Raw genomic sequence first — 21,722 nt, forward strand, 5'->3', positions numbered from 1 at the left:
ATGATTCAACTCCTCATCCACAAGAAGGTGAAAGTGGGAACAGACAGAAATTAATATACAAATATGAGTGCAAAGGGCTAAGAAAATTTATACTAGAGCGCCTCACTTTTATCAGTGAAACTGGGGACAGGCTTGAATTCTGGGAGGTAAAGATCGGACACCTGTGGTAAAAGAACATTTGAAGATACCATGAAGGGGGAAGGGCTGGACAGGGGCTTGTTAAAAGCTTGCTAAAAGCTGAGAAGTTTGTTCATCATTTTAAGTACTAAAATTAGGGGGTGGGGGACCTTTTTCCCCTCATGCATGTTTATATCAACTCTTGGATAATGACTTTGTCTGGCTCAATGTCCCAACACAAAAGTCTGTATTTCTAAGCCATAAAAGTAGATTTTGATTTTAGACTTCATATATGTAACTTTTTTTTTTTTTAACCAAAGGTTTAGGATGCAAATATATCTATCAAAAGAATGGTGATCCTTTGCATATAAGCGAACTCCTGGAGAGTTTCAAAAAGGATGCAAGGAGCTTTAAATTGAGGGCTGGAAAACATCAGCTTGAAGATGTGACAGGCGTGTTGAAAAATTTTCTCTCCAACATTGATGATGCACTTCTTACTAAGGAGCTGTATCCATATTGGATCTCTGCTTTAGGTAATACATATAATATGGAACATAATAAATGCTTGCCTTCTAAACTGATAATTATATTTTTGAAATCTTTGCTAATCTGCAAATTTAATTGAAAGGAACAGTGTACCTAAGGGCTTAGAACAGATATTGTGTAGATATCCATAGTTGTTTATATCTACCTCAAAAGAAATTTATAGTAATAATTGCTAAGTAGTATGTTAAAGTAATTCTTAGTTTGCAGATTTCTTAGTGTTTGCTTTGCTTTAACTTTGAAAGTGTTACGGTTAAGTCCGTGTATGCTGTTAATTTCTCATTAAGATTAAAATGAACGGTTTAATATAAGATTGGTTTTATATGATTTCCCCATATGGCTCTTTGGCTTCCCTTTATCATTCATTCTACCTCTGTAGGGTACATAACAATAGCTTTTAAACTCTTCATTTCCCCTTCAATAAAATAGAAAAAAAGAAGAAGAAAAGCCTTTGCTATACTGTAAGAACCTATTTAAGAAATGACTCTAAAAAAGTAGTTTATTAAATCACTTGTTGGGTCAAATTGATTCAGTAAAACCTACATTTACATCTATTAATTCAAAATAACTCATTTTACAAAAACATTACAACAATGAAGGCTTTTAAATGTAAACATTACCTTTCATCCCATCTTTCTAATAGAACTATTTTCATTTTTATATCTTATTTTGTAGTCTTTGTCCCCCATACCTATAATTTATATATAATCCTTTATATTAAACCACAAACATTTCATGTATATCTACAATACTTTCAAAATGATTTTCGATCATTTTTTTCAATTAAAAAAGTTTAAAAATTATCATTGAAATTTTGACCATAATTTACTAATATATTTCTACTGTACATTTAATGCGTTTCAAGATTTTTTGGGAAAGTGACCTTTGAATTTGACTATATGATATGCCTCTGTTGAGAAATATACTTTGTCAGTGAAAGTATTTGTTTAATCTCACACATAAATATGATATATTAAGGGATTAATGTTGAAGTGATGTCATAAAACATCCACAGTTTGAAAAATTCTCCCAAGAATGACCCTTATTAGTGTCAGCAAGAAGGGAGTTGTACTGTTGCTAAAATAAAGCTTTTCCTAATTTAACTGCCAATTCAGAAGACTTTTATTTGCCTCCTGGTATTTCTCAAATCAATAGGTTCAACTCTAATCACAAAGAGAATTGATTGCATAATTATCTAGGATATAAAATATGGAATTAGATAATGTATCACTTTAAGCCCAATTACTTTGCCACTCTCATTTTTATTTCATGATTTATTATAATTTTATAACTATGAAGTTATTTATAGCATCTCTATTTTATAAGGACTAACAATTTGTCTTTATTGTAAAATCGGTTATCAAAAATTTGAGGCAAGTATACTTTTGCTCAATTGTCAAGTTCTAAGACAAAGATGTCTTTACTGTTGTCAGTCTACCAGGAGTAGGTAGTTGGTAAATAGTAGCAAGTGTCAAAGAGCAATGTGTTCACCTTTTACTTGGATGAGAATTCTTTGAGAATTTACTTGGAGAAGGTTTTAGATGCTAGGTCAAATAGCCTTAAAGTCGTTTGCTTTCAGATCTAACATAGCTCACCCTAACTTGTCAGAGGTGCTCTGTGTTGGATCTGACAAGGATAAACCGCAACTCTCTGGATGACCTCATAGAAGAGCTCTCTTGGGTCCTGTGCACTGAGGCAAAGAATGCCTTACAGTGTCATACCACCTATTTATATGATCGATGATCTATTCTTCTAAGAACACATTAAGTTGTCTGAAGTCTGCGGCTAGCTGACTAGTTCATTGTATTTTCTATATGACCTGAAATCTATCTTAAGTTTTACTTTCAAATTGCTTAAGCTTTATTTTGAAAATTTCATCTATTTTATCCTTATAAAATTTGTGAAGATATGCTGTACTAGCATGACTTCTTGTTATAAAGGTAGTAATATTAATAACATCTTATTAAATTAATACCATTATAGTTAGAAACTGGATGACAAGAGGGTGTTTGGATTGTACTAGAGATGATAGATAATTCTTCATTCACTTCCAGTGTAGTCTTTGAATATAATTTTGGTGTTTTCCCCTCTCGCTTTTAGTCATCTATTAGCAGAGTTAAGTCAATATGATCATGTTTACCTCTACAGGTCTTATACGTAGGCTACAGCAGTACAAAGGAGCTATGGTTACAGTTTTGATTAGGAGTGTACTTCAAAAATGTGCTACAGAGTTTCTTACCTCCCCAGGGATTCTAATGCCCTTTGCAAGTGACCGTGTACTCTTGAAAAATCATTAATGTGCTGCTGGCTTTCTGTGAATAGAATAGGTTGGGCTGAACAGAAAATGAAAAAGTCTTGTTTCCACAGGTAGTTGGGAATTGTGAGGGAATATATACGTGCAATCCCCTTGAGTTACAAAGTCACCACAAGTTATTTATTTGAAGAATGGCCTTTTATTTCCCCTGTAAGCTAGCAGGTTAGAGCAAACCACTGCTGCATGTCTTCTAGAGTCTAGAACTTTGGGGGTTCCTGAATCTAGTTTCTCTAAGTATTTGACTTCTGGGGTTAGGAGAGTGGAACATAATTGCCTCTCATCCTCCTGTGTGTAACTAACCAAGTTCTGTCAATGACAGTGACAGAGGGACCATCCTTCTCTAAGTCTGTGTCATAGTTATCAGGGCCTGCACATGACTTCCTCCATTGCCCCCTTACCTTTTACAATGACTTGGAGATGCTAGGGCTGGTCAAAGGCCCCTATACATGGATCTGCAGGGTAACACAGTTCATGGCTCCAAGATGGTTCATTAGTTTTGGTAAGATTTTTATGATTTCACAAGGGGAAAAAATCAGAAATGTCATTTGCAAATAACAGACTGAAATCTTCCCATAGCCAAAGTTAAAAGACTTTCAGTTTATCTCTCAATTTGTACTCGAATTTGAGTTATCAATTGAATATATTCCTATTAGATGAAGTTCAGTAGTTCATAAAGTAGAGGATAAAGTGCAACCTTGGGTTTTGAGAGTGCTTCGTTTTTAATTAGAAAGCATAAGAACTCTATCTTCCTACCATGGAATGTCTGTGTAAATGCCTTTCCAGAGTTATAGAAGCCTGAATATTTATTCTGTTAAAACTTGATTAGATCACTTAGTGAGCTACAGTAATGAATATTGGTTTAAAATACTGTTAAAAGGCAAATTTGTGTTACATACTATTAGTTTTGGCCTAAAATTGTTTGTTTTTAACCTCTAGATACTCAAGATGACAAGGAAAGAATTAAAAAGTATGGGGCATTTATACGTTCTCTTCCAGGGGTCAACCGAGCAACGTTGGCAGCTGTAATCGAACATCTTTACAGGTGGGTGGTTTCATGAGCTTTTCCAGACATTTCAAACTTGGCACTCTATAAGTCATTATTTCTTAAATTTAAAGTACTATGGCTAACTTTCTATATGTGACTGTGAATTATCCATCATACCTTAAAAATGGCTTCAATCCACTGAAAAACTGCTAGAACCAATAACATGAATTCAGTAAGATAGCAGGATCCAAAATTAACATACAGAAATCTGTTGCATTTTTATAGACTAATAATGAAGTAGCAGAAAGAAATTAAGAAAACAGTCTCCTTTACAACTGCATTAAAAATAACAAAATACTTAGGAATAAACTTAACCAGTGAAGTGGAAGACTTGTACTCAAAAAACTATAAAATGCTGATGAAAGAAACTAAAGATGACACAAATAAATGGAAAGGTATACCATGCACAAAGATTGGAAAAATTAAATTGTTAGCAGTCTACAATTTTAACACAATCCATATCAAAATACCAACATAAGTTTTTAAAGAATTAGAACAAACAATCCTAAAATGAGTGTGGACCTACAGAAGATCCCAAATAGCCAAAGCAGTCTTGAGAAAGAGCAACAAAGCTGGAGGTACCCCAGTCCCAGATCTTAAGATATACCACAGATCTGTAGTGATAGAAACCTTGTGGTCCTGGCACAAAATCAGACACAGAGATCAATCAATGGGAGAGAACATAGACTTCAGAAATAAACTCACACTTACATGGTTACTTAATCTACAATAAAGGAGGAAAGAATACAATGGGGAAAAGAAAGCCGTCTCTTTAAGTGGGACTGGAAAAACTTGAGAGCCACATGCGAAAGAGTGGAACTAGACCACTTTCCAGCACCAGATACAAAAACAAAAACAAAGAAAACCAAAAAACTGAAGAAGGGATTAAATACCTAAGTGTGAGACCTGAAACAGTAAAAATCCCAGAAGAAGACATAGACAGTAATTTCTTTGACATTGGCCTTAGAAACCTCTTTCTGGATATGTCTCCTCAGGCAGAGGAAACAAAAGCAAAAATAAACTATTGGGGCTGCACCAAAATAAAATGATTTTGCAGAGCAGAGGAAACCATCAATAAAACAAGGCAGTTTGCTGAATGGGGGAAGATATTTGCAAATGATATATCTGATAAGGGGTTTATATTCAAAGTATATAAAGAACTTATAGACGTCAACAATAGAGAAACAAATAATCTGATTAAAAATGGGCGGAGAACCTGAATAGACTTTTCTCCAAAGACACACATATGGCCAACAGACACATAAAAAGATGTTCAATATCACTCATCATCAGGAAAATATAAGTCAAAACTATAATGAGATATCACCTTCTGCCAGCCAGAATGGCTAGTGTCCAAAAGACAGAAAATAACAAGTGTTGGCAAGGATGTGGAGAAAAGGGAACCCTCCTGCTCTATTCATGGGAATATAAACTAGTATAGCCGCTGTGGAAGGAGTATGGATGTTCCTCAGAACATTAAAAATAGAACTACCATATAATTTAGTAATTCCACTACTAGGTATTTACCCAAGGAAAATAAAAGCAATAATTCTAAAAGATATATGCACCCCTGTGTTTATTGCAGCATTATTTACAATAGCCTAGTTATAGAAGCAACATTAAGTGTCCATCAACAGATGGATGGATAAAGAAGTAGTAGTGTGTATACACACACACACACACACACACACACACACACACACACACAGGACTATTACTCAGCCATAAAAAAGAATGAGGTTTTTGTCATTTTTAACAACATGGATAGACCTAGAGGATATTATACCAAGTGTAGTAAGTCAGACTGAGAAAGACAAATACCATATGATTTTATTTATATATGAAATTTAAGAAAAACATGAATAAAGAAGGAAAAAAGGAGACAAAAAAGCAGATTCTTAAATACAGAGAAGAACTAGGGGTTGCCAGAAAGGAGGTGGGTGATGAGTGGAAGGGGGGAAGAAAATGGTTTTAAAATAAAATCCCCAGCAAACTATCACTTGAGTGTTTCTTTCTGTAATTAAGACCCATTTCAGATAAATAGCATACTGGAAAATTTCTTAAATGAATTAGAAATAATCATGTACAGCATCCCCAAGTGAATCCAGTATATAAACACAAACTTTAAAACTCATTTAAGAGGAAAGCTAGAGAAGAGAAGAAAGTACAAAGACCAGAATTCTCTAGCAGGAGTCTGTCTGTGAGCACAGTATTTTCTCATGATGAACTCTTCATAAACTTTTATTTCTCCTTTATCAATTTGTGTCTAACCTAATTCTAATATTTTAGCATCATACTGTTGAACATATGAGAAAATTTTAGAAGTCTAAAATATTTTCTACATCAGGGTATGTAGTTTCCTTCATTTGGGAGGATAGGAAGAATATAGTAGTAGCTTGAGAAATAAGATCTCTGAAGGAGGAGGAATGTTTGAAAATAACCCTTTCAGTTAAAATGAAAGGTGTGTTGGTTGGTTGGTTTTGCTGTTAGAACTACTACAAAAACTTTAATAAGTGTAAATATGGCTTAGGGAGCATATCATTGTCGCTTCCTGCATAGACTCAGTACACCGAATTTTTGTGTAGCTGAATTCTACTGAAACTATCTTATTTGCAGTCTAAGAAATTCTTATGAGACATTGGGACAGATTCTTCAGAAATTTTAGGGGCGCCTGGGTGGCTCAGTCGGTTAAGTGTCCAACTCTTGGTTTCGGCTCAGGTCATGATCGCATGGTGCGTAAGATCTAGCCCTGCATCAGGCTCTGTGCTGACGGCTTGGAGCCTGCTTAGGATTCTCTCCCTCCCTCTCTCTTTGCCCCTGTCCCACTCATGTTCATGTGCGTACGCTCTCTCTCTTTCTCTCTCAAAATAAATAAATAAACTTCAGAAAAATTTAATATATGACCGGGCTGCTACAGTTTATTAAGTTAATATTTTGAACATTGAGTTACACATAATTGTTTTAAGATTTTTTATTCAACTTTGAGTTTGAGATCACAAGTTCCTTCCCATCCTTCCCCTCTCCCTCCGTTTCTTCATCTGGCATATATTTTAGTTCCTACTGTATACTAAACAGCGCCTATTAAGATTCCATGTGAACAGAAACATTTGAAGATAATAATACATGAATGACAAAACGTCTTAAGTCCACAGTTCCCGACCTTTGCATCAGGGATCTTTGGATGTCAGAGTGAATGCACAGGACTGCTGCAGGGCATTTTATAATTTTTAGGGGAAACACAGCATCACTGGAACAGATTTTAATATAGAGAATTTTAACATGGGAGGAAAGATTGAATCATTTGTTGTGTGTTGACATCCAGGGAATGCTTCACATTGAAAGGGGTATGTGAAGGAAAGATAAGTAACAAGAAATGAGTGGTGGATATTTCTAGGAAACAGATGTGCTGGGAGATGAGCTGGTGTGTAGTTGGCTGGCAGGAGGTTGCGAAAGGCTCAAGTGGTCATGTGAAAACATTCAGATTTTCACACAATAAAGAGTGACTGATCAAGTCTGTTTTAGGACAATAACCCATGGATGGGATTGATTGAAAAGAGATTAGAATAGACACAGAGAAACTAACCAGGAAACCGTTTTCTTGGGCTTCTAATGAGAAGGCCTGAGTGAGAAGAGGCTCCGTGGGTTTAATAGAAACACTTGGGAATGATAGCTTGTGGGGCAGAGAAATAAAGGAAGGAAAGGAAAATACTGTATTCCTTGGACGTTATGTCATAAATTAAGGCAGCTGCAGAAATGGAAGAGAAGAGAGGTGAAGAGTAGCAAGGAGGATACTATTGCAAAAGGAAGTCTCAAGAAGGTGAGAATGTTTAATAGAGTCCTCAGAAGTTTGAGAGGTCCATTTGGTTAGGTCAGGTTGATTTAGTATTTAATTCCATCCCTGCCCCAGATAACGGATCACTTCTTCCGTGACTAACATTTACTTAATTCCATTCACCAGATATTTATTATGCACTCCAGTGTGATTAAAGCAACAGTTCCTGACTGGGAGATGCTCTGATTCTGGTAACACAGGCAGACCTGCAGATAAATTTTCCTGATGTTTATAATTTAGTGTGATAAGAGTACAGACATAGTTTTGAGAGGGATGTCCACAATTATAACACCCTCCTCTATTAACTTGCGATTCCCTTTGCATCTTATAAATCACATACAATGATTGCACTTGCTCAGTCTCTGCCATGCAATGTGGCATTTTGCGAGTATATATATATATATATATATATATATATATATATACACACACATGTATATGTGAGTGTGTATATATATATATATATATATATATATATATATATGTATATATATATTATATTCCTGTCATCTTTACTCTCTTTGGTAACTACTAGAATCTCCTTTTAAAGACAGGTGTACCTAGCTTCATCTTGTTTTATTCCTTTGATGCAGTTAGTCTCTCCTTTTTAGTATGTATTTTAAAATTTAAAAATGTAATTAGGCAGTTGAGCAGGGTGTTATTATATATAGTCAGTGGCAAACAGCATTAACAGATACCCACATGTATATCACTTATAGTTCTTACCTGTGCATTTTTATTGATGTATATTTCCTTTTATTGGGGTGATGCCTGTAGGTTTTTTAAAATCACTTTGCATTTAACATTTGTGAATACAGTTGACCCTTGAAATTCAGGATTTAGGGGCAGTGCTCCCCTGCACATCAAAATCCACATATACTTTGACTTCCCCCAATACTTAACTACTGATAGCCTACTGTTGACTGGAATCCTTACTAGTAACATATACAGTCAATTAACACCTATTGTGTATGGTATATGTATTATGTACTGTATTCTTACAATTAAGCTAGAGAAAAGAAAATATTAAGAAAATCATAAAAGAAAATATATAACTGTATTGTATTTATCAAAAAAATCCACATGTTGTGGACCCACACAGTTCAAATTCTGTTGTTCAAGGGTGAACTGTACTTTAAATGCTCTTTGTAAGGCCCAAATTTTGTAGCCTAATCATAGGGAGAGTTGACTCCTCTTTTCATGTCTTTTCACTGTAAAAAGACCTTCATAGTTATATCCAAGTCATATCCAATAATTATATTTTTTCATTGTTTGCTTTTTGAGAGAGAATATCCTATTTTGGCTAACCGTACAAACACATGCTGCCAAGTATTTTCTCACCTGATTTGCACTTCCTGGAAAATTCAGCTCAGCCTTGAACCTTGAATTTGGAACTGTCTACTGTATGCCTCTCAATTCACCTTCCTTGCTATTTTTCCTACTTACCTACTGCCTCCTTTCCCGTTTCATTTATGCTTCAGCCCCGCTGGTCATTTTACACCATTGTTTAAGCCCATCTTTATGCCTTAGCCTCAGGTTGTACCATTGTCTCGGTGCATCTCATCCAGTCCACAGGCAAGGACTGCTTTGTAACTTGTAGTCGTATCTTCTTTAACAGTAGTGTTTTCTTATATTCTTGACTGTAAGTACTCAGAAGAACAAACTGCATTGTTCTTTAAATCACCACCGTACATCTTCTATCAGAGACTTTTGATGTGTGTGTGCGTGTGTGTGTTAAATAATGACAAATGGGTATTATGACTAAAGTTCTATGAAGTGTGTCGTAATGAGCTATGCTTTTCTCTAACAGGGTTCAGAAATGCTCAGAAATCAATCACATGAATGCCCATAATTTGGCCTTGGTCTTTTCATCCTGTTTGTTTCAAACTAAAGGACAAACTAGTGAAGAAGTGAATGTAATCGAGGACTTAATTAATAATTATGTTGAGATATTTGAGGTAAATATTTTATATCCTGCCCTTGTTAAAATAGTTTCGATGTTACTGTTGGCAAATAAAAATTTATATTTTAGGATTTTTATAATCACGTCTTTATGAATATCTAAAAATAAAGAATAGTTACATGATCTTTAATATTTTAGATACAAGTAGCCTTTTTAGCTGTAGCCATTCATTTAAATTTGACTGCTTTGAAGCCATCTGGTGTCTGTTGGACAGAATATTCCTATTTATAGTGTTTCTGTGGCTTTTTTTTTTCCTTGTCAGTGTGTGTATGCATTAAGTGTGTCTACTTAGAGGTGTGAAATTGTGAATTTTACAAATTTGGTAATAAATACCAGGCTGATAAAGTCTGCAATTGAATGCATTTTAGTGTTTTATTTTAATTGTGTCTGAATTGGAAATGAAGAAAATCCCGAAATAATGTTCTGTGGTTTTTACTAAGTCTGTTCTAATTATTTGACTTTCAATTTGCTATTTTATGAAGTTAATATATTCATGTTTCATCAGAAAACTGTTGGAATAAGGATAATTTCTTAGTTGAAAGAAGTAAAAATCGAGGAAATAAGCCCAGGGTTTGAACATGGGGGGTATATAGGGTATTTGGGTCAAAGGTCCAACTCCATTGCTTCATGAACACTGACCTCTTGATTACCACTAGCATGGTTGCATTTAACCTCTTGGGGTACTCTATTAAGTGGTGTTGTATAAGACTTCTTGTTTTCCAGGATTATGGGTATGTCAGTTGAAATTAAATGAGTTAATGTAATAGGTTATTCTATGTAGTGTTCTTACATTCTTATAGTAAGTGATTGCAGGATTCCTTAGCCAAGGGAAAGAAGCTCTACTTTAATAAAATAAAAACACACCATTTGTATCTTCATTTATATAGGAATGGACACCAAGATTGTTGGATTCTCTTTGCTCTTTGATCTCTTTCTTTCTATATGTGTCCACTGTTTTTGATCAACAGCAGCTTCTTTGCAGTAATTCTGATGCTGAGAAATGAAAGAATTAGGAAAAAAAAATAATGTGTGGCTTTACATGCTCTCTTTATTTTCTATGTTTGTACTGTTACATTAACAAAAAAATAAATGATTATTTTCGTAGTTTTGCTAACCCCAGCTTTAAATCATAGGAATTTTGTAAGCATTTAACAAGCATTTCAGTTTGAGAAATTAGTCTTATCTTGTAATCTACATCAACTCTAACAAATCACTCATTAGCCCCTTTGCTTATTAAGTCAATTAGCAGTACAGCTTCCATTGATGGAGTCTGCAGCTTGAAGTGATGTCATCATAAAATTCTCTGAACTTTATGAGGCTCTATCATGTTGGCTTTATTTCTGCCCTGGCTGTGTGGGCCCATGCTGATTAAGATGGTCATTCTCATTTATTTTTAAATTGTTGGTCTTTAAATTCCTGAAGAGTTATGTGAGGATGAGTACCATCACTCCTTGTATTTTATTAGAATGTCCCAAATTATATTTTAAACAGGTTAAAGAAGACCAAGTCAAACAAATGGACATAGAAAATAGCTTTATTACCAAGTGGAAAGACACTCAAGTGAGTAGTAATAGTTAGATCTCCAAAGAATAAAAAAATAATTTCAAAAATAACAAAAACTAAAAACTTCTGTTGTAAGTAAAGCTGTTTGTTGTATTTATTTTCAAGTTCCTATTTGAAGCAAAGTAAAAGTAATGGGGAAAAAAGAACCTAGATAAAATAGTTGCCTAATTCTGCAGCATGACGTTCATATGTGAAATGCCAAAGTATGTTAATGCAAATTTTTCAAAATACAGAAGGAAAAATCATTATTAATCTTATCAAATGCCCTTTATAAAATCAATTTCTAGTTACAAATGCACTATTAAAAATACGAGTGGATTTCAAAGGAAGCATTTAAAGCCAAAGAAATACAAGACTAAATTGAAAATTCAGCTCCGTAATGATTCTTTTTTCCATTATGATTTTGAAAATATAAATTATCTCTTCTATGCTTTTGCTCTGCATGCTCTCAGATGATTATATTAGTGGGAATTTTTCTAATGTCATCTTTGTAACATACGCTGATTTATGTCTGAAATTGACTATTTTCTAAATCTTCTTTTGCTTTCCTCAGTTGCATTATATTGGATTTGTGTGTTCAGGGTGCACTGCCGTTTTCCAGGGTACCTTTCCTTGTTTGATGAGCATTCACTGAACTTTCTTAAAATTGGTATTTAATCTTCTTCTAATCACTAGGAGTTGTAGTGGATTCTGGATACAAATGTAAATAATATAAATGGGTCGAGTATCTTCTGTTTATAGATATACTCAGAGAATGGAGCAAATGCTTCCTTACTAGGAACTACTATTAGGAGCTTATTAGGAGCTACTATTCCATAAGAAGGAGAGGAGAAAGGGCTGCCATCCCAGTGCCCGAGATCCCTGAGTGCTAGCACTATGACAGTACTGACCTACGAAAGCATCGCCTCCATTTTGACCCTAAGTAATTAACGTAGCCTGTAAAACTAAGAAATCTGGCTCATTATCAGTTGGTTCTCCTGAATGACTGTTTTTTTTTGGGGGGGGGGGTGGCAAGAGGGATAGTCTCAGTCATGAAATAAAGGGTTATGTGAGCCCAAGGTATAATCTTTGGCAGCATTACCTATGTTGTGGTAAGATAAAATATGAGTGTCCTTCTGCATTTTTATCTTTTATATTCATATTGCAATAATGAAATGAGTCTTGGCTGCTTTTTAATTAAGTATACGTAAGTAGAAGAAAAGAATTGTCTATAAAATAGTAGTAATTGGACAGGAAAAGTAGAATACTTTGGAAAAACCTGTTCTTTTGCTTGTGTTTTTCTCTAATCCATTCAAAACTCTGCTCTGGTGTGTTTTTCTGACAGGCTCTATCCTGTCTTATCCCTGTTTGAATTTCTTAGCTATTCTTGTTTTAGCTTCACTCTATGAGTTCTTTGTGTTTGCGTTTTTAATTTTTAAAATGTGTCCTTCCTGGAGAGTTGTTTATGCAAACACAGTGAAAAGTAGAAATGTCAACTGTATCTTTTCTTTCCTAGAATTTTTGTGTATCATCAAAAATGAGTAAGAAAAATTGGAAATAAGCTTTTCTAAGTCTGTAATGCCAGAGTAATTAAAAACACTTCTTCAAAGTACATTTTTTAGATGTTTTCTTTACTATTTTTTTCATCAGATTTTATTCTTCGGCAAATTTAACTTCAAAATGATAGTTTCTCCGTTATGACCATTTTTTTTAAATTGTGAGATATTATTTCTAAGTGGTTATATAACTTAAGGCAATTTCTGAAAAAAGCTATTCAAAATATTTTTCATAGATTGGTTTAAATTCTGTGTTAATTATACTTTTCCTCATTATACTGATGATCTACATGGTGGTATCTTATGGTTTTTATTTTGTTAAGGAGTGTCTCTTCTTCACTTAATATGTCTCCTGGTCTATAATAGTGACCCAAATAATGTAACACTTAATGCTTGGCTCCTTATCATCTATCTTATTCTTTCACTTCAAATTTTTTTCTTTGCTAACTATACTTACTCTTTTTGTAGTTGTAATATAGCTCCAACCTAATTTATCCTAAAATTTCAATTTTTGTGCATTATTGCTTTGAAAATCTAGCAATGCCTATTTTCTCGTTTAATTATGGGTATTTACCCACCCTGTAGATTAGAGCACAATTACATATGGATCCTTTTCATTCCTCATTTTGTTTCTCCTATTAACATACATGGTGATGGCTCTTATAGCTTATGTTGTTGAAAGTCCACATAGTCCCCTTACAGACAGGTTTGTTATTTTAGTAAGAATATAAGAGTATTTTAGGACACTAAATTCTTAATTAAGAGATGAAGAAATTGCCCTGTGATTACATCCTTTGTGTAGATTCCTTTTTCTTAGTCAACCACATCTGGAAGATGAGAATTATTGTACTATTAACAGGCTCATTTCATTATTATGAAATATTTAGAAAAAGGACTAGGACTTTCTGTCTTAAGTGTCATAAGTATGTTCTCAGAACATACCTATATTTACTCTCTTCACATCTGCCCTTTCCTAGGTTTCCCAGGCTGGAGATTTGTTAATTGAAGTGTATGTGGAAAAGAAAGAACCCGACTGCAGCATTATAATTCGGGTGAGTCCTAAAGGTGGATTTAAAGGATACTTCTGGAAATCGCAAGTATTAATACACATTAATTTATGTACCTTGAATTTTCCATCGTCTCTTGTATTTTATTTTGCCTGTCCAGTTCAAACCATGATTGATTGACAGGATTGACTTTTTATTCCAATATTCTCCAGGAATTCCATAACTTAAGTTATTTGGAAAGAGAACATCTTAATGCACTTTAGGTTATGGTTACGATATTCTATAGGTTCTAAAAAATAACTTGAGCTCAAATAGCTGCCCCTCCCTTTCCTAGCTTCTTAACATCAGGCAAATTAACTTACTCTCTCTGAGCCCCAATCATCTCACGTATAAAATGAGGAAAAATTAGAGTATTTACATAGTATCATTGATGTGAGTCCTCAGTAAGATACTGGGTGTAAAACACTTGGTGAATTGCCTGGCACAAATAATACTACTATTGGCACTTAATAATTACTACTAGTTCTATATTATTTTATTATTTATTAATAGTCTTCTACTCTTGTATCCTAGACTTTCTGTCTCCAATTTACTTGAATATTGGATAACTCTTTTATGAGAATATGAATCATTTTTTTCTTTCTTTTTTTTTTTTTCCTGAATTAAAAGTATCCCTCTCGTGCTGCCATAATTCAGTACTTAGTCTGCCTTAGGGGGAGGGTAACAGTGATAATTCAGATTCCTACTTAGTAAGACTACATTCTATGTTTGAAGAAGACATTTTGCCATCTAAAGTCCAATATTTAAACACAATGTTATGTATTTCTGGGCTTCAGTTTTGTTAGATGCATTGTAATTATTAATTTATATTTTTTAATGATTACATATTGTGTCTCTGTGGCACTGGTTGACTCACTTAGAACATGGAGTGAACTGCTACAGTAATAAGTTTTGTTCCAAAGAGGCAGGCCACTCCTTGGCCACATCAGATTTCCTATGTTGATCGTGGCATGTTGATCATAGGGGACACGAGGAAGAAATACAGAGAATCAGCACGAGTCCATCACTCATGCTAAAGGAGGTGTTCAGAGCACATGACTTAGCTCCACTTACACACGCACTCTTTAGTAGCTCATTTTAACACAAGTTATTATAATTGAGCAAAATTCTTATTTTAAGTAAATGCACGTAAAGGACTATATAGTTTCACCTATAAGAACTCCAAATTCTCTTTAAAAACATAGCAAAAACTATGTAAAAATAATCATTAACATATGTTTCATGCTTAAGACTTTAGAAGACTATTCAGTTATATTTATTTCAGTTGGTTGTTACCTAAGTCCCAGGAAGCAGGTGAAACAGGAAATGTCTCAAGTTTACATGAATGCAAACTGGAAGTTAAAAGTGTTAAGGCCAGAATACATACCTTGGTCATCAGATTCCTAACCTGATGCTCATCATACTGATTTCTATGTTCCTTAGAGTAATAATTTGCAAAGTGTACCGTGTGCAGTTCTAGGAGCTCCCTGTCCTTGGGAGCCCTCTGAGACAAGGAATGGAGTTCAGTTTTCCACTCCCATGTCTACCTGAGGCACTCCCTGCCTCTCTTACGGTTTAGTTTCTCAGTAATTTATTATTTTAAGAGAGGGTTTTGCTTCTTAAAAAAATGTCAGAGCCATTCAGATGAGCAGCATTATTGAAATGATTCATCTGATGTTTCTACTACAGTTTTCCACTTTGCCCAGATAGTGAGATTTTTTTTTTCTTTCAAGATTATATTTCATTGGGCTGTTTAAAATAAAAGATAGTGGACTTCATTGTATCATTAATACATTCCAAAGAAAGTACTAAATTCCACAAAGCTCAGAAAATAGACTGTATGAGTTACCTGTAATGGAAGGTGTTCTGTGCTACTTACATATGTGTGATATGCTCATGATGGGTCATGGACAGGAGAAATGGTAACGAGCACTTTCCTGTTGGAAGAACTTTTAAAATAGGTGCATACTTCGACTGAAAATGTGAACGAGGTTGCAGTTGCAGTATCCTAATGTTTAAAACATCTTCTCTTTGTTTACGGTTACAACTAAATTCAAATTGAAGAAAGCCAGCTTGCTTTTGTCCAGTGTGCATTTAAGATTGGCAAAAACAAAAACACAAAGAAACAAATCAAAAATCCCAAAAGTCCCTGAAGAAGACAGCATGCTTATGCCATGGCCTCAGGCTTTGGGACTCTCGTAGAGCTGGCCTCTGCCCTGCAGTCCTGGCTCTAGCGTGCTTTGGGACCCCACCATCTGTCACTTGGCATGGTGGGGCCCACCACAAACTACTAAGACCCTGGGGCTTTTTGGCATGGTAGACAGCAGTCGATTGTGTATGATTCGGGGCCCAGACTGAATCAACCAAACCACTTTGAACTCATGAATATAAAACTGATGAGTGAAATTTTTTACTCCTAGAATGCTGTTGGATTCACTGTCTAGTGAAAGATCTTCTGTGTATGATTAGGTACATTTTCTTTTTCCCTAATTGCTCACTGAGAAAAAACCTATTTTCCCAGATTATGTCTATATTGTAAGATGTTCATGTGCTTACATTAAAATGTATTCTATTTTATGGAGAAGATCTGAATTTGCTGTTTTTGTTTGCTTGCTTGTTTGTTTTCTTCTGTGTGCTTAGAGAAGCTAAGTAAACAGACTAAGGGAGAAACTTAAGAGTGTCATAAGTTGGTGGATGGGGTGACCACTATTGGCTCTGTCATATAGCTATTTCTGTGTCCGATGTACATTCTGAAGAAATTTTGCTTCTCTTACAGATCTCTCCTGTGATGGAAGCAGAGGAATTAACTAATGATATATTAGCAATAAAAAATATAATTCCTGTGAAAGGTGATATCTGGGCCACATTTGAAGTCATTGAAAATGAAGAGCTAGGTAAGTGATTTTCATGATAGGATTCTTAAATTCCTTATAGTATGAAGTACTATTTTTGTGCCAAGCAATTATGAACATTTTGTGTTTTTTAAAGATTAACTTCTCTTTTTTCATTCCCTTCTACCTCCGTGCATGTGTTCTATGTCATTGCCACTTGAGTTTGCCCTCCGATGATTTTACTCATCTAAATGATTATTTTATTGACTATGGAAATATAATGCAAAGCATTAGACATCCATGTTGCTACTTTAAGAAATAGGCCTTTGTTTATAAAGACAAGCAATTTTATTTGTAACTTCTAATTTTTTTAATGTTAAATAAACATAAATAAAATAAATAAGTTTTGAGAGAGAGAGAGAGGGCAAGCAGAGGAGGGCAAAGAGAGAGGGAGACACAGAAAGGGAAGCAGGCTCCAGGCTCTGAGCTGCCAGCACAGAGCCCGGCACAAGGCTTGAACCCATGAACTGTGAGATCATGACCTGAGCCGAAGTCCAGCGCTTAATCGCCTGAGCCACCCAGGCACCCCTAATTTATAACTATTCTGAATGGCACTATCACTATCCATCTCATTTCCTATATGCTGCTCTTTTAACAAAAACAATGTTGATTTAAAAGATTACTTATTATTAAAGAAAAAAACTTTTTTAAGCTAGTAGCAGCTTATTTTTTGTTTTTTGTTTCTTCTTTTCATCTTAGTGGAGTAGATCAGATATTTTATCATCTTTTATCTCAGACATGGAAGGGTAGAGATTTTAAAACACCTTGACTATCCCAGTAGTCAGATGCTGAATAAGCTTTACATTCTAATGACACCATTTGGTTTTAAAGACCTCTAGGAAAAAAAAAAAAAAAAAGATGCAGAATGTCTTTGTCCCTTGACCATCTGTGTAGCTGCTACCTACTAAGGTGTTGGGACCCTTTCAAGTCTAGCTGTCAAACTGCCAAAAGTAGAATCTTGCCACCTGCAAGCTCAAGATAAAAATTAAAATTCAACATTGAAATACCCTATCGTGTATTAGTAGGAGTGTTGTAATCAATGTTCGAATAAAATGGGATGTCAACTATTTTGTCTCTCATTAGTCTACATATTTTCATATCGTTGTTTTTATCATGCATAATTCTTTAAAAATCTAACTCCTGAAAAGGTAACAAAAAAGTAATTTTTAGATATTAATTGTCAAGATTCGGTGACTCCCATGCTTTGGTGTTGGTTCACGCTGTGTCTCCCCATATTTGGTCTCTCCCATTTACAGAAAGTGGTTTAGCAGATGACCACTGTGACCCCCAGCTTCTAAGCCCAGTTAATTTGCTTCAGGCTTTACCTGTCCTCTCCATAGGGTTTATTACTAAGGACTATTCCCATTCCTTTTGAAGGTCTTTCACTCTGTATTTGATACTACCTGGATTGTCCTTCTTGCTCTCTACTCCTTTTATTTCATTTGTCAATTTTTCCTTTGTCTATCCACTAAGTGGTAGCTTTTTGCTGACCCAATCTCCTTTGCCATCTTTTTTCATCATATATGTTCTTGATAGATAATCCCTTCCATTCTTGGTCTTTGCCTAACCAGGGTAGGCTGGTATTTCCCAAATGCATCTTTACTCTCCCGCATCTGGCCCACCAGTTTACCTGCTTTAAAACCCATACTGAGGGTTCCATTGAACTTTGTGTCTCTTAAGGAGAGCTCCTTGGAAGGAAGGAGGAACTTTCTTTTTTCTGTCTCTAGTGTCTGGCATAATGCCTTACACATAGTTGCCATACAGTTAAAATCTAAATAAGTAAAGCACAGTTTTTCATTACTATATGGTATATAGGTGGTACAGTCTTTTGATTTTTTTGTTGTTTAATTTTAAGGAAAGGGTTAGGTTACTAGCTTCATTGTAATTGTAAGTAAAGGATAACTCTCAGTATTACTGCCAAAGTTATCTTTCTAAATCACAAATAGGATCATATTGTTCCACTGTTTAAAACCCTTTCGTTAGGTGCTTATTGCCTGTCCTTCAAGATCCAGTTTAGATGGTCCTTCTTCCATGATGATGTTTAGACAAACATAGTTCCCACTGAGCTTTTCTGATTATTTGATTATAGATCCATAATACTGCATATTATCTGACTTGTAGAATAGTATCATGTATCTGCCTCTGCCCCAGAATATTAGTTTTTCAGGACATTTGCCATTATTTTTTAGACCTTTATATCTGTCACTACCTCTAGTGTAGTGCAGTGATATAGAATAGACCCTAAAAATATCTTACTAACTGAAGTGGAATAAAAAATACATGCATTCGGAACTTGAGTGACTCGGACTGTTGCTCTTTGGATTAGATATATCCAAGTAGAAGGTACATGAAAAGTAATTCCTGTTTACAGATTAGGAATCACTAGGAGATTTCAAGGCCCTGCTTAGCTCTTAGACAGCTGATTGTTTCCCATGTGCTTCTATTTCTGTTGAATTTATGAGGACATCCACAGCAAAATAATGAATCATGGATTTGGGGATAGACATCCTCTCCCACTGCCCTTATTCTCTCAAGGACTGATTTAAAGCATATCCCAGTGTCACATCATTGGAGCTCTATGCCTTTGGGCATTGGTCCTCCTGACTGAGAAGAACAAGAGGAATGAGTGAAGACAGGAAGTAATTATTTATAGCTAGAAGAGAGGTTGCAGTATATCTGGCAACATTGTTACTAGATTTCATCTTGGAAAATGAAAGGCTGCTTACTCTGAAAATGGCTGGTTATTAACTTGCATATGACAATTAGTACTTCACAAATTGTAAGATTAGAGTGAGTTGGTTTTTTTGTTTTGTTTTTGTTTTGTTGTTGTTGTCTTTTGGTTTCTTTCTAACTCAAAAACAAAAAAGTTATCTTGGGGTTCCTGGGTGACTCGGTTAAACGTCCAACCCTAGGTTTCAGTTCAGGTCACAATCTCATGGTTTCGTGAGTTTAAGCCCCACATCTGGCTCTGTCCTGACAGTGCAGAGTCTGCTTAGGATTTTTTCTCTTCCTCTTTCTCTGCTCCTCCCCCACTCATGCTGTCTCTGTCTCTTTCAAATAAATAAACTTTAATAATAAAAAGAGGTGCCTGGGTGGCTCAGTCTGATGAGTGTCCGACTTCGGCTCAGGTCATGATCTCACAGCTCATGAGTTCGAGCCCTGCGTCAGGCTCTGTGCTGACAGCTCAGAGCCTGGAGCCTGCTTCGGATTCTGTGTCTCCCTCTCTCTCTGCCCCTAACCCACTTGCATTCTGTCTCTCTCAAAAATAAATAAACATTAAAAAAATTAATAATAAAGAAGCTATCTTGATGAAAATATAAAAACACTTATGAGATAATCAAAGGAACACCCCGTGTACACCAAGAAAGAATACATTTGATGGAGTTAAGAATTCACATTTGGCATGGTTTTAATATCTGGTCAACCCTTTAAGTAGAATTCTCCAGAAGAGAAAGCTAAGATCATTTTTACTGCCTCTAAGGGAGCAGTGCTAGGAGAGCAGCAGAGGGGCCAGTGATTGTGCTTTACTGAAGCAGATGGAACCTGTGTGTTCCACCTGACCTGCTGAAATGTTAAAAGCTTTATTTCTAGTAGCATGCAGGGAAGATAAAGTAAAATATAAAAAGAAGCTAAAAGTGAAGGCGTTGGTAGTCACAAGATTGTAGTTGATAGGAAGAATGTCAGTAGAGAATTGCTGCTTTTTCAAATGCAATTATAAATCCCCCAAGTAACCAAAAATAGTCTGAGAGATAGAGAGGTAGAGGGGTAAGTAAGTGAACCAGAAGTGCTGGATTTTGTTTTAGGTGTCACTAAATTTTCTACCCTATCATATCCAATGCCCTTTTCATAATAAGTATTTTGTAACGTTTCCTTTACTCTTCTGAGATACTCTATTATATTTAGTTTTTTTAAAAAAATAATACCCTAGTTATATAAAAATAAGAGGAAAATATGTTATATAAATGCCCAGAAACCCCTATATGGTTGAGGATAATGAAAATAGATTCTTAAACCTATAAATGGAATTGCCATGGGTATGACAAGTACCAAAGCAGACTGATAGAAGCATGTCAATTTGTGACTCATATATCATTAGCATCACTGCTGTCATTGGTGAAATTGTGTCCTAGTCCATTCAGGCTGCCATAGTGGAATTCCATAGATGGGAGCTTATAAATAGTAGAAATTATTTTCCACAGTTCTGGAGGCTGGGAAGTTTCACAAGATCAGGGTGCCAGCAGAGTCAATGTCTGGTGATGGCCTGTTTTCAGCTTCATAGAGGGCTGTCTTTTCCCTGTGTTCCCACATGATGGAAGGGAGCTCTTTGGGGTCTCTTTTACAAGGGCACTAATCACATGCATGAGTGCTCTGCATTCAAGACCTCTCTGAAAGGCCCTACCCCCTAATACCATCACATTGGGGATTAGGTATCACCATATGAATTTGAGGAGGACAAACGTTCAGACCATAGCAAATGGTGGGCAACTTTTATTTTGCTTATATGGTAGATTGATGGAAAAATAAGACCTATTAAAACCATATAAATACTTTGAGAATGTGTATGTAAAGCTGAGTTAAATTCTAGGCTCAGCTAATTTCTGAGTTGGTTTCCCCTCTAAGTTAAGGTCTGGTGGGACATTTGAAATTTGTACTGGGTAGAGAAACAGTCATTCTTGTCTTATTCATTGAAAGATGCTAAGTAACCTTCACCCACTGCTGCCAGTCATTAAGACAAGCTGAAACCTACCCTGGGAGAGGGTACCACCTTCATCCAGAGCTAATCTTCTGAACTGTGCTCTTATCTTAATGCTTCAACTTCAAACGGAAAGGCCTTCACATGCTGGAAGAGGAGGAAGAAGAAAAAAAAAAAAAA

At 35.3% G+C, this 21,722-nt stretch overlaps 1 protein-coding gene and 1 long non-coding RNA gene across 9 annotated transcripts in view; one reads left to right on the top strand and one right to left on the bottom strand.

The window, feature by feature from the left end:
- Positions 1 to 21,722, top strand: part of ARAP2 (ArfGAP with RhoGAP domain, ankyrin repeat and PH domain 2) — a 211,663-nt gene that overhangs the window by 146,813 nt on the left and 43,128 nt on the right. For 7 of the 8 annotated variants that reach the window (XM_045056485.1, XM_045056484.1, XM_003985471.6 and 4 more), the window contains 6 exons: positions 438 to 650; positions 3,911 to 4,016; positions 9,662 to 9,809; positions 11,306 to 11,374; positions 13,890 to 13,964; positions 16,735 to 16,852. In XM_045056485.1, coding sequence (XP_044912420.1) covers positions 438 to 650; positions 3,911 to 4,016; positions 9,662 to 9,809; positions 11,306 to 11,374; positions 13,890 to 13,964; positions 16,735 to 16,852 — 729 coding nt within the window. The remainder of the gene's footprint in view (positions 1 to 437; positions 651 to 3,910; positions 4,017 to 9,661; positions 9,810 to 11,305; positions 11,375 to 13,889; positions 13,965 to 16,734; positions 16,853 to 21,722) is intronic. The other variant, XM_019829655.3, reaches the window with a different exon arrangement.
- Positions 1 to 21,722, bottom strand: part of LOC123385090 — a 191,906-nt gene that overhangs the window by 80,151 nt on the left and 90,033 nt on the right. The window lies entirely within an intron of this gene.

The sequence above is a fragment of the Felis catus genome, chromosome B1, assembly GCF_018350175.1.
Source record: "Felis catus isolate Fca126 chromosome B1, F.catus_Fca126_mat1.0, whole genome shotgun sequence".
Classification (NCBI taxonomy): Eukaryota; Metazoa; Chordata; class Mammalia; order Carnivora; family Felidae; genus Felis; species Felis catus.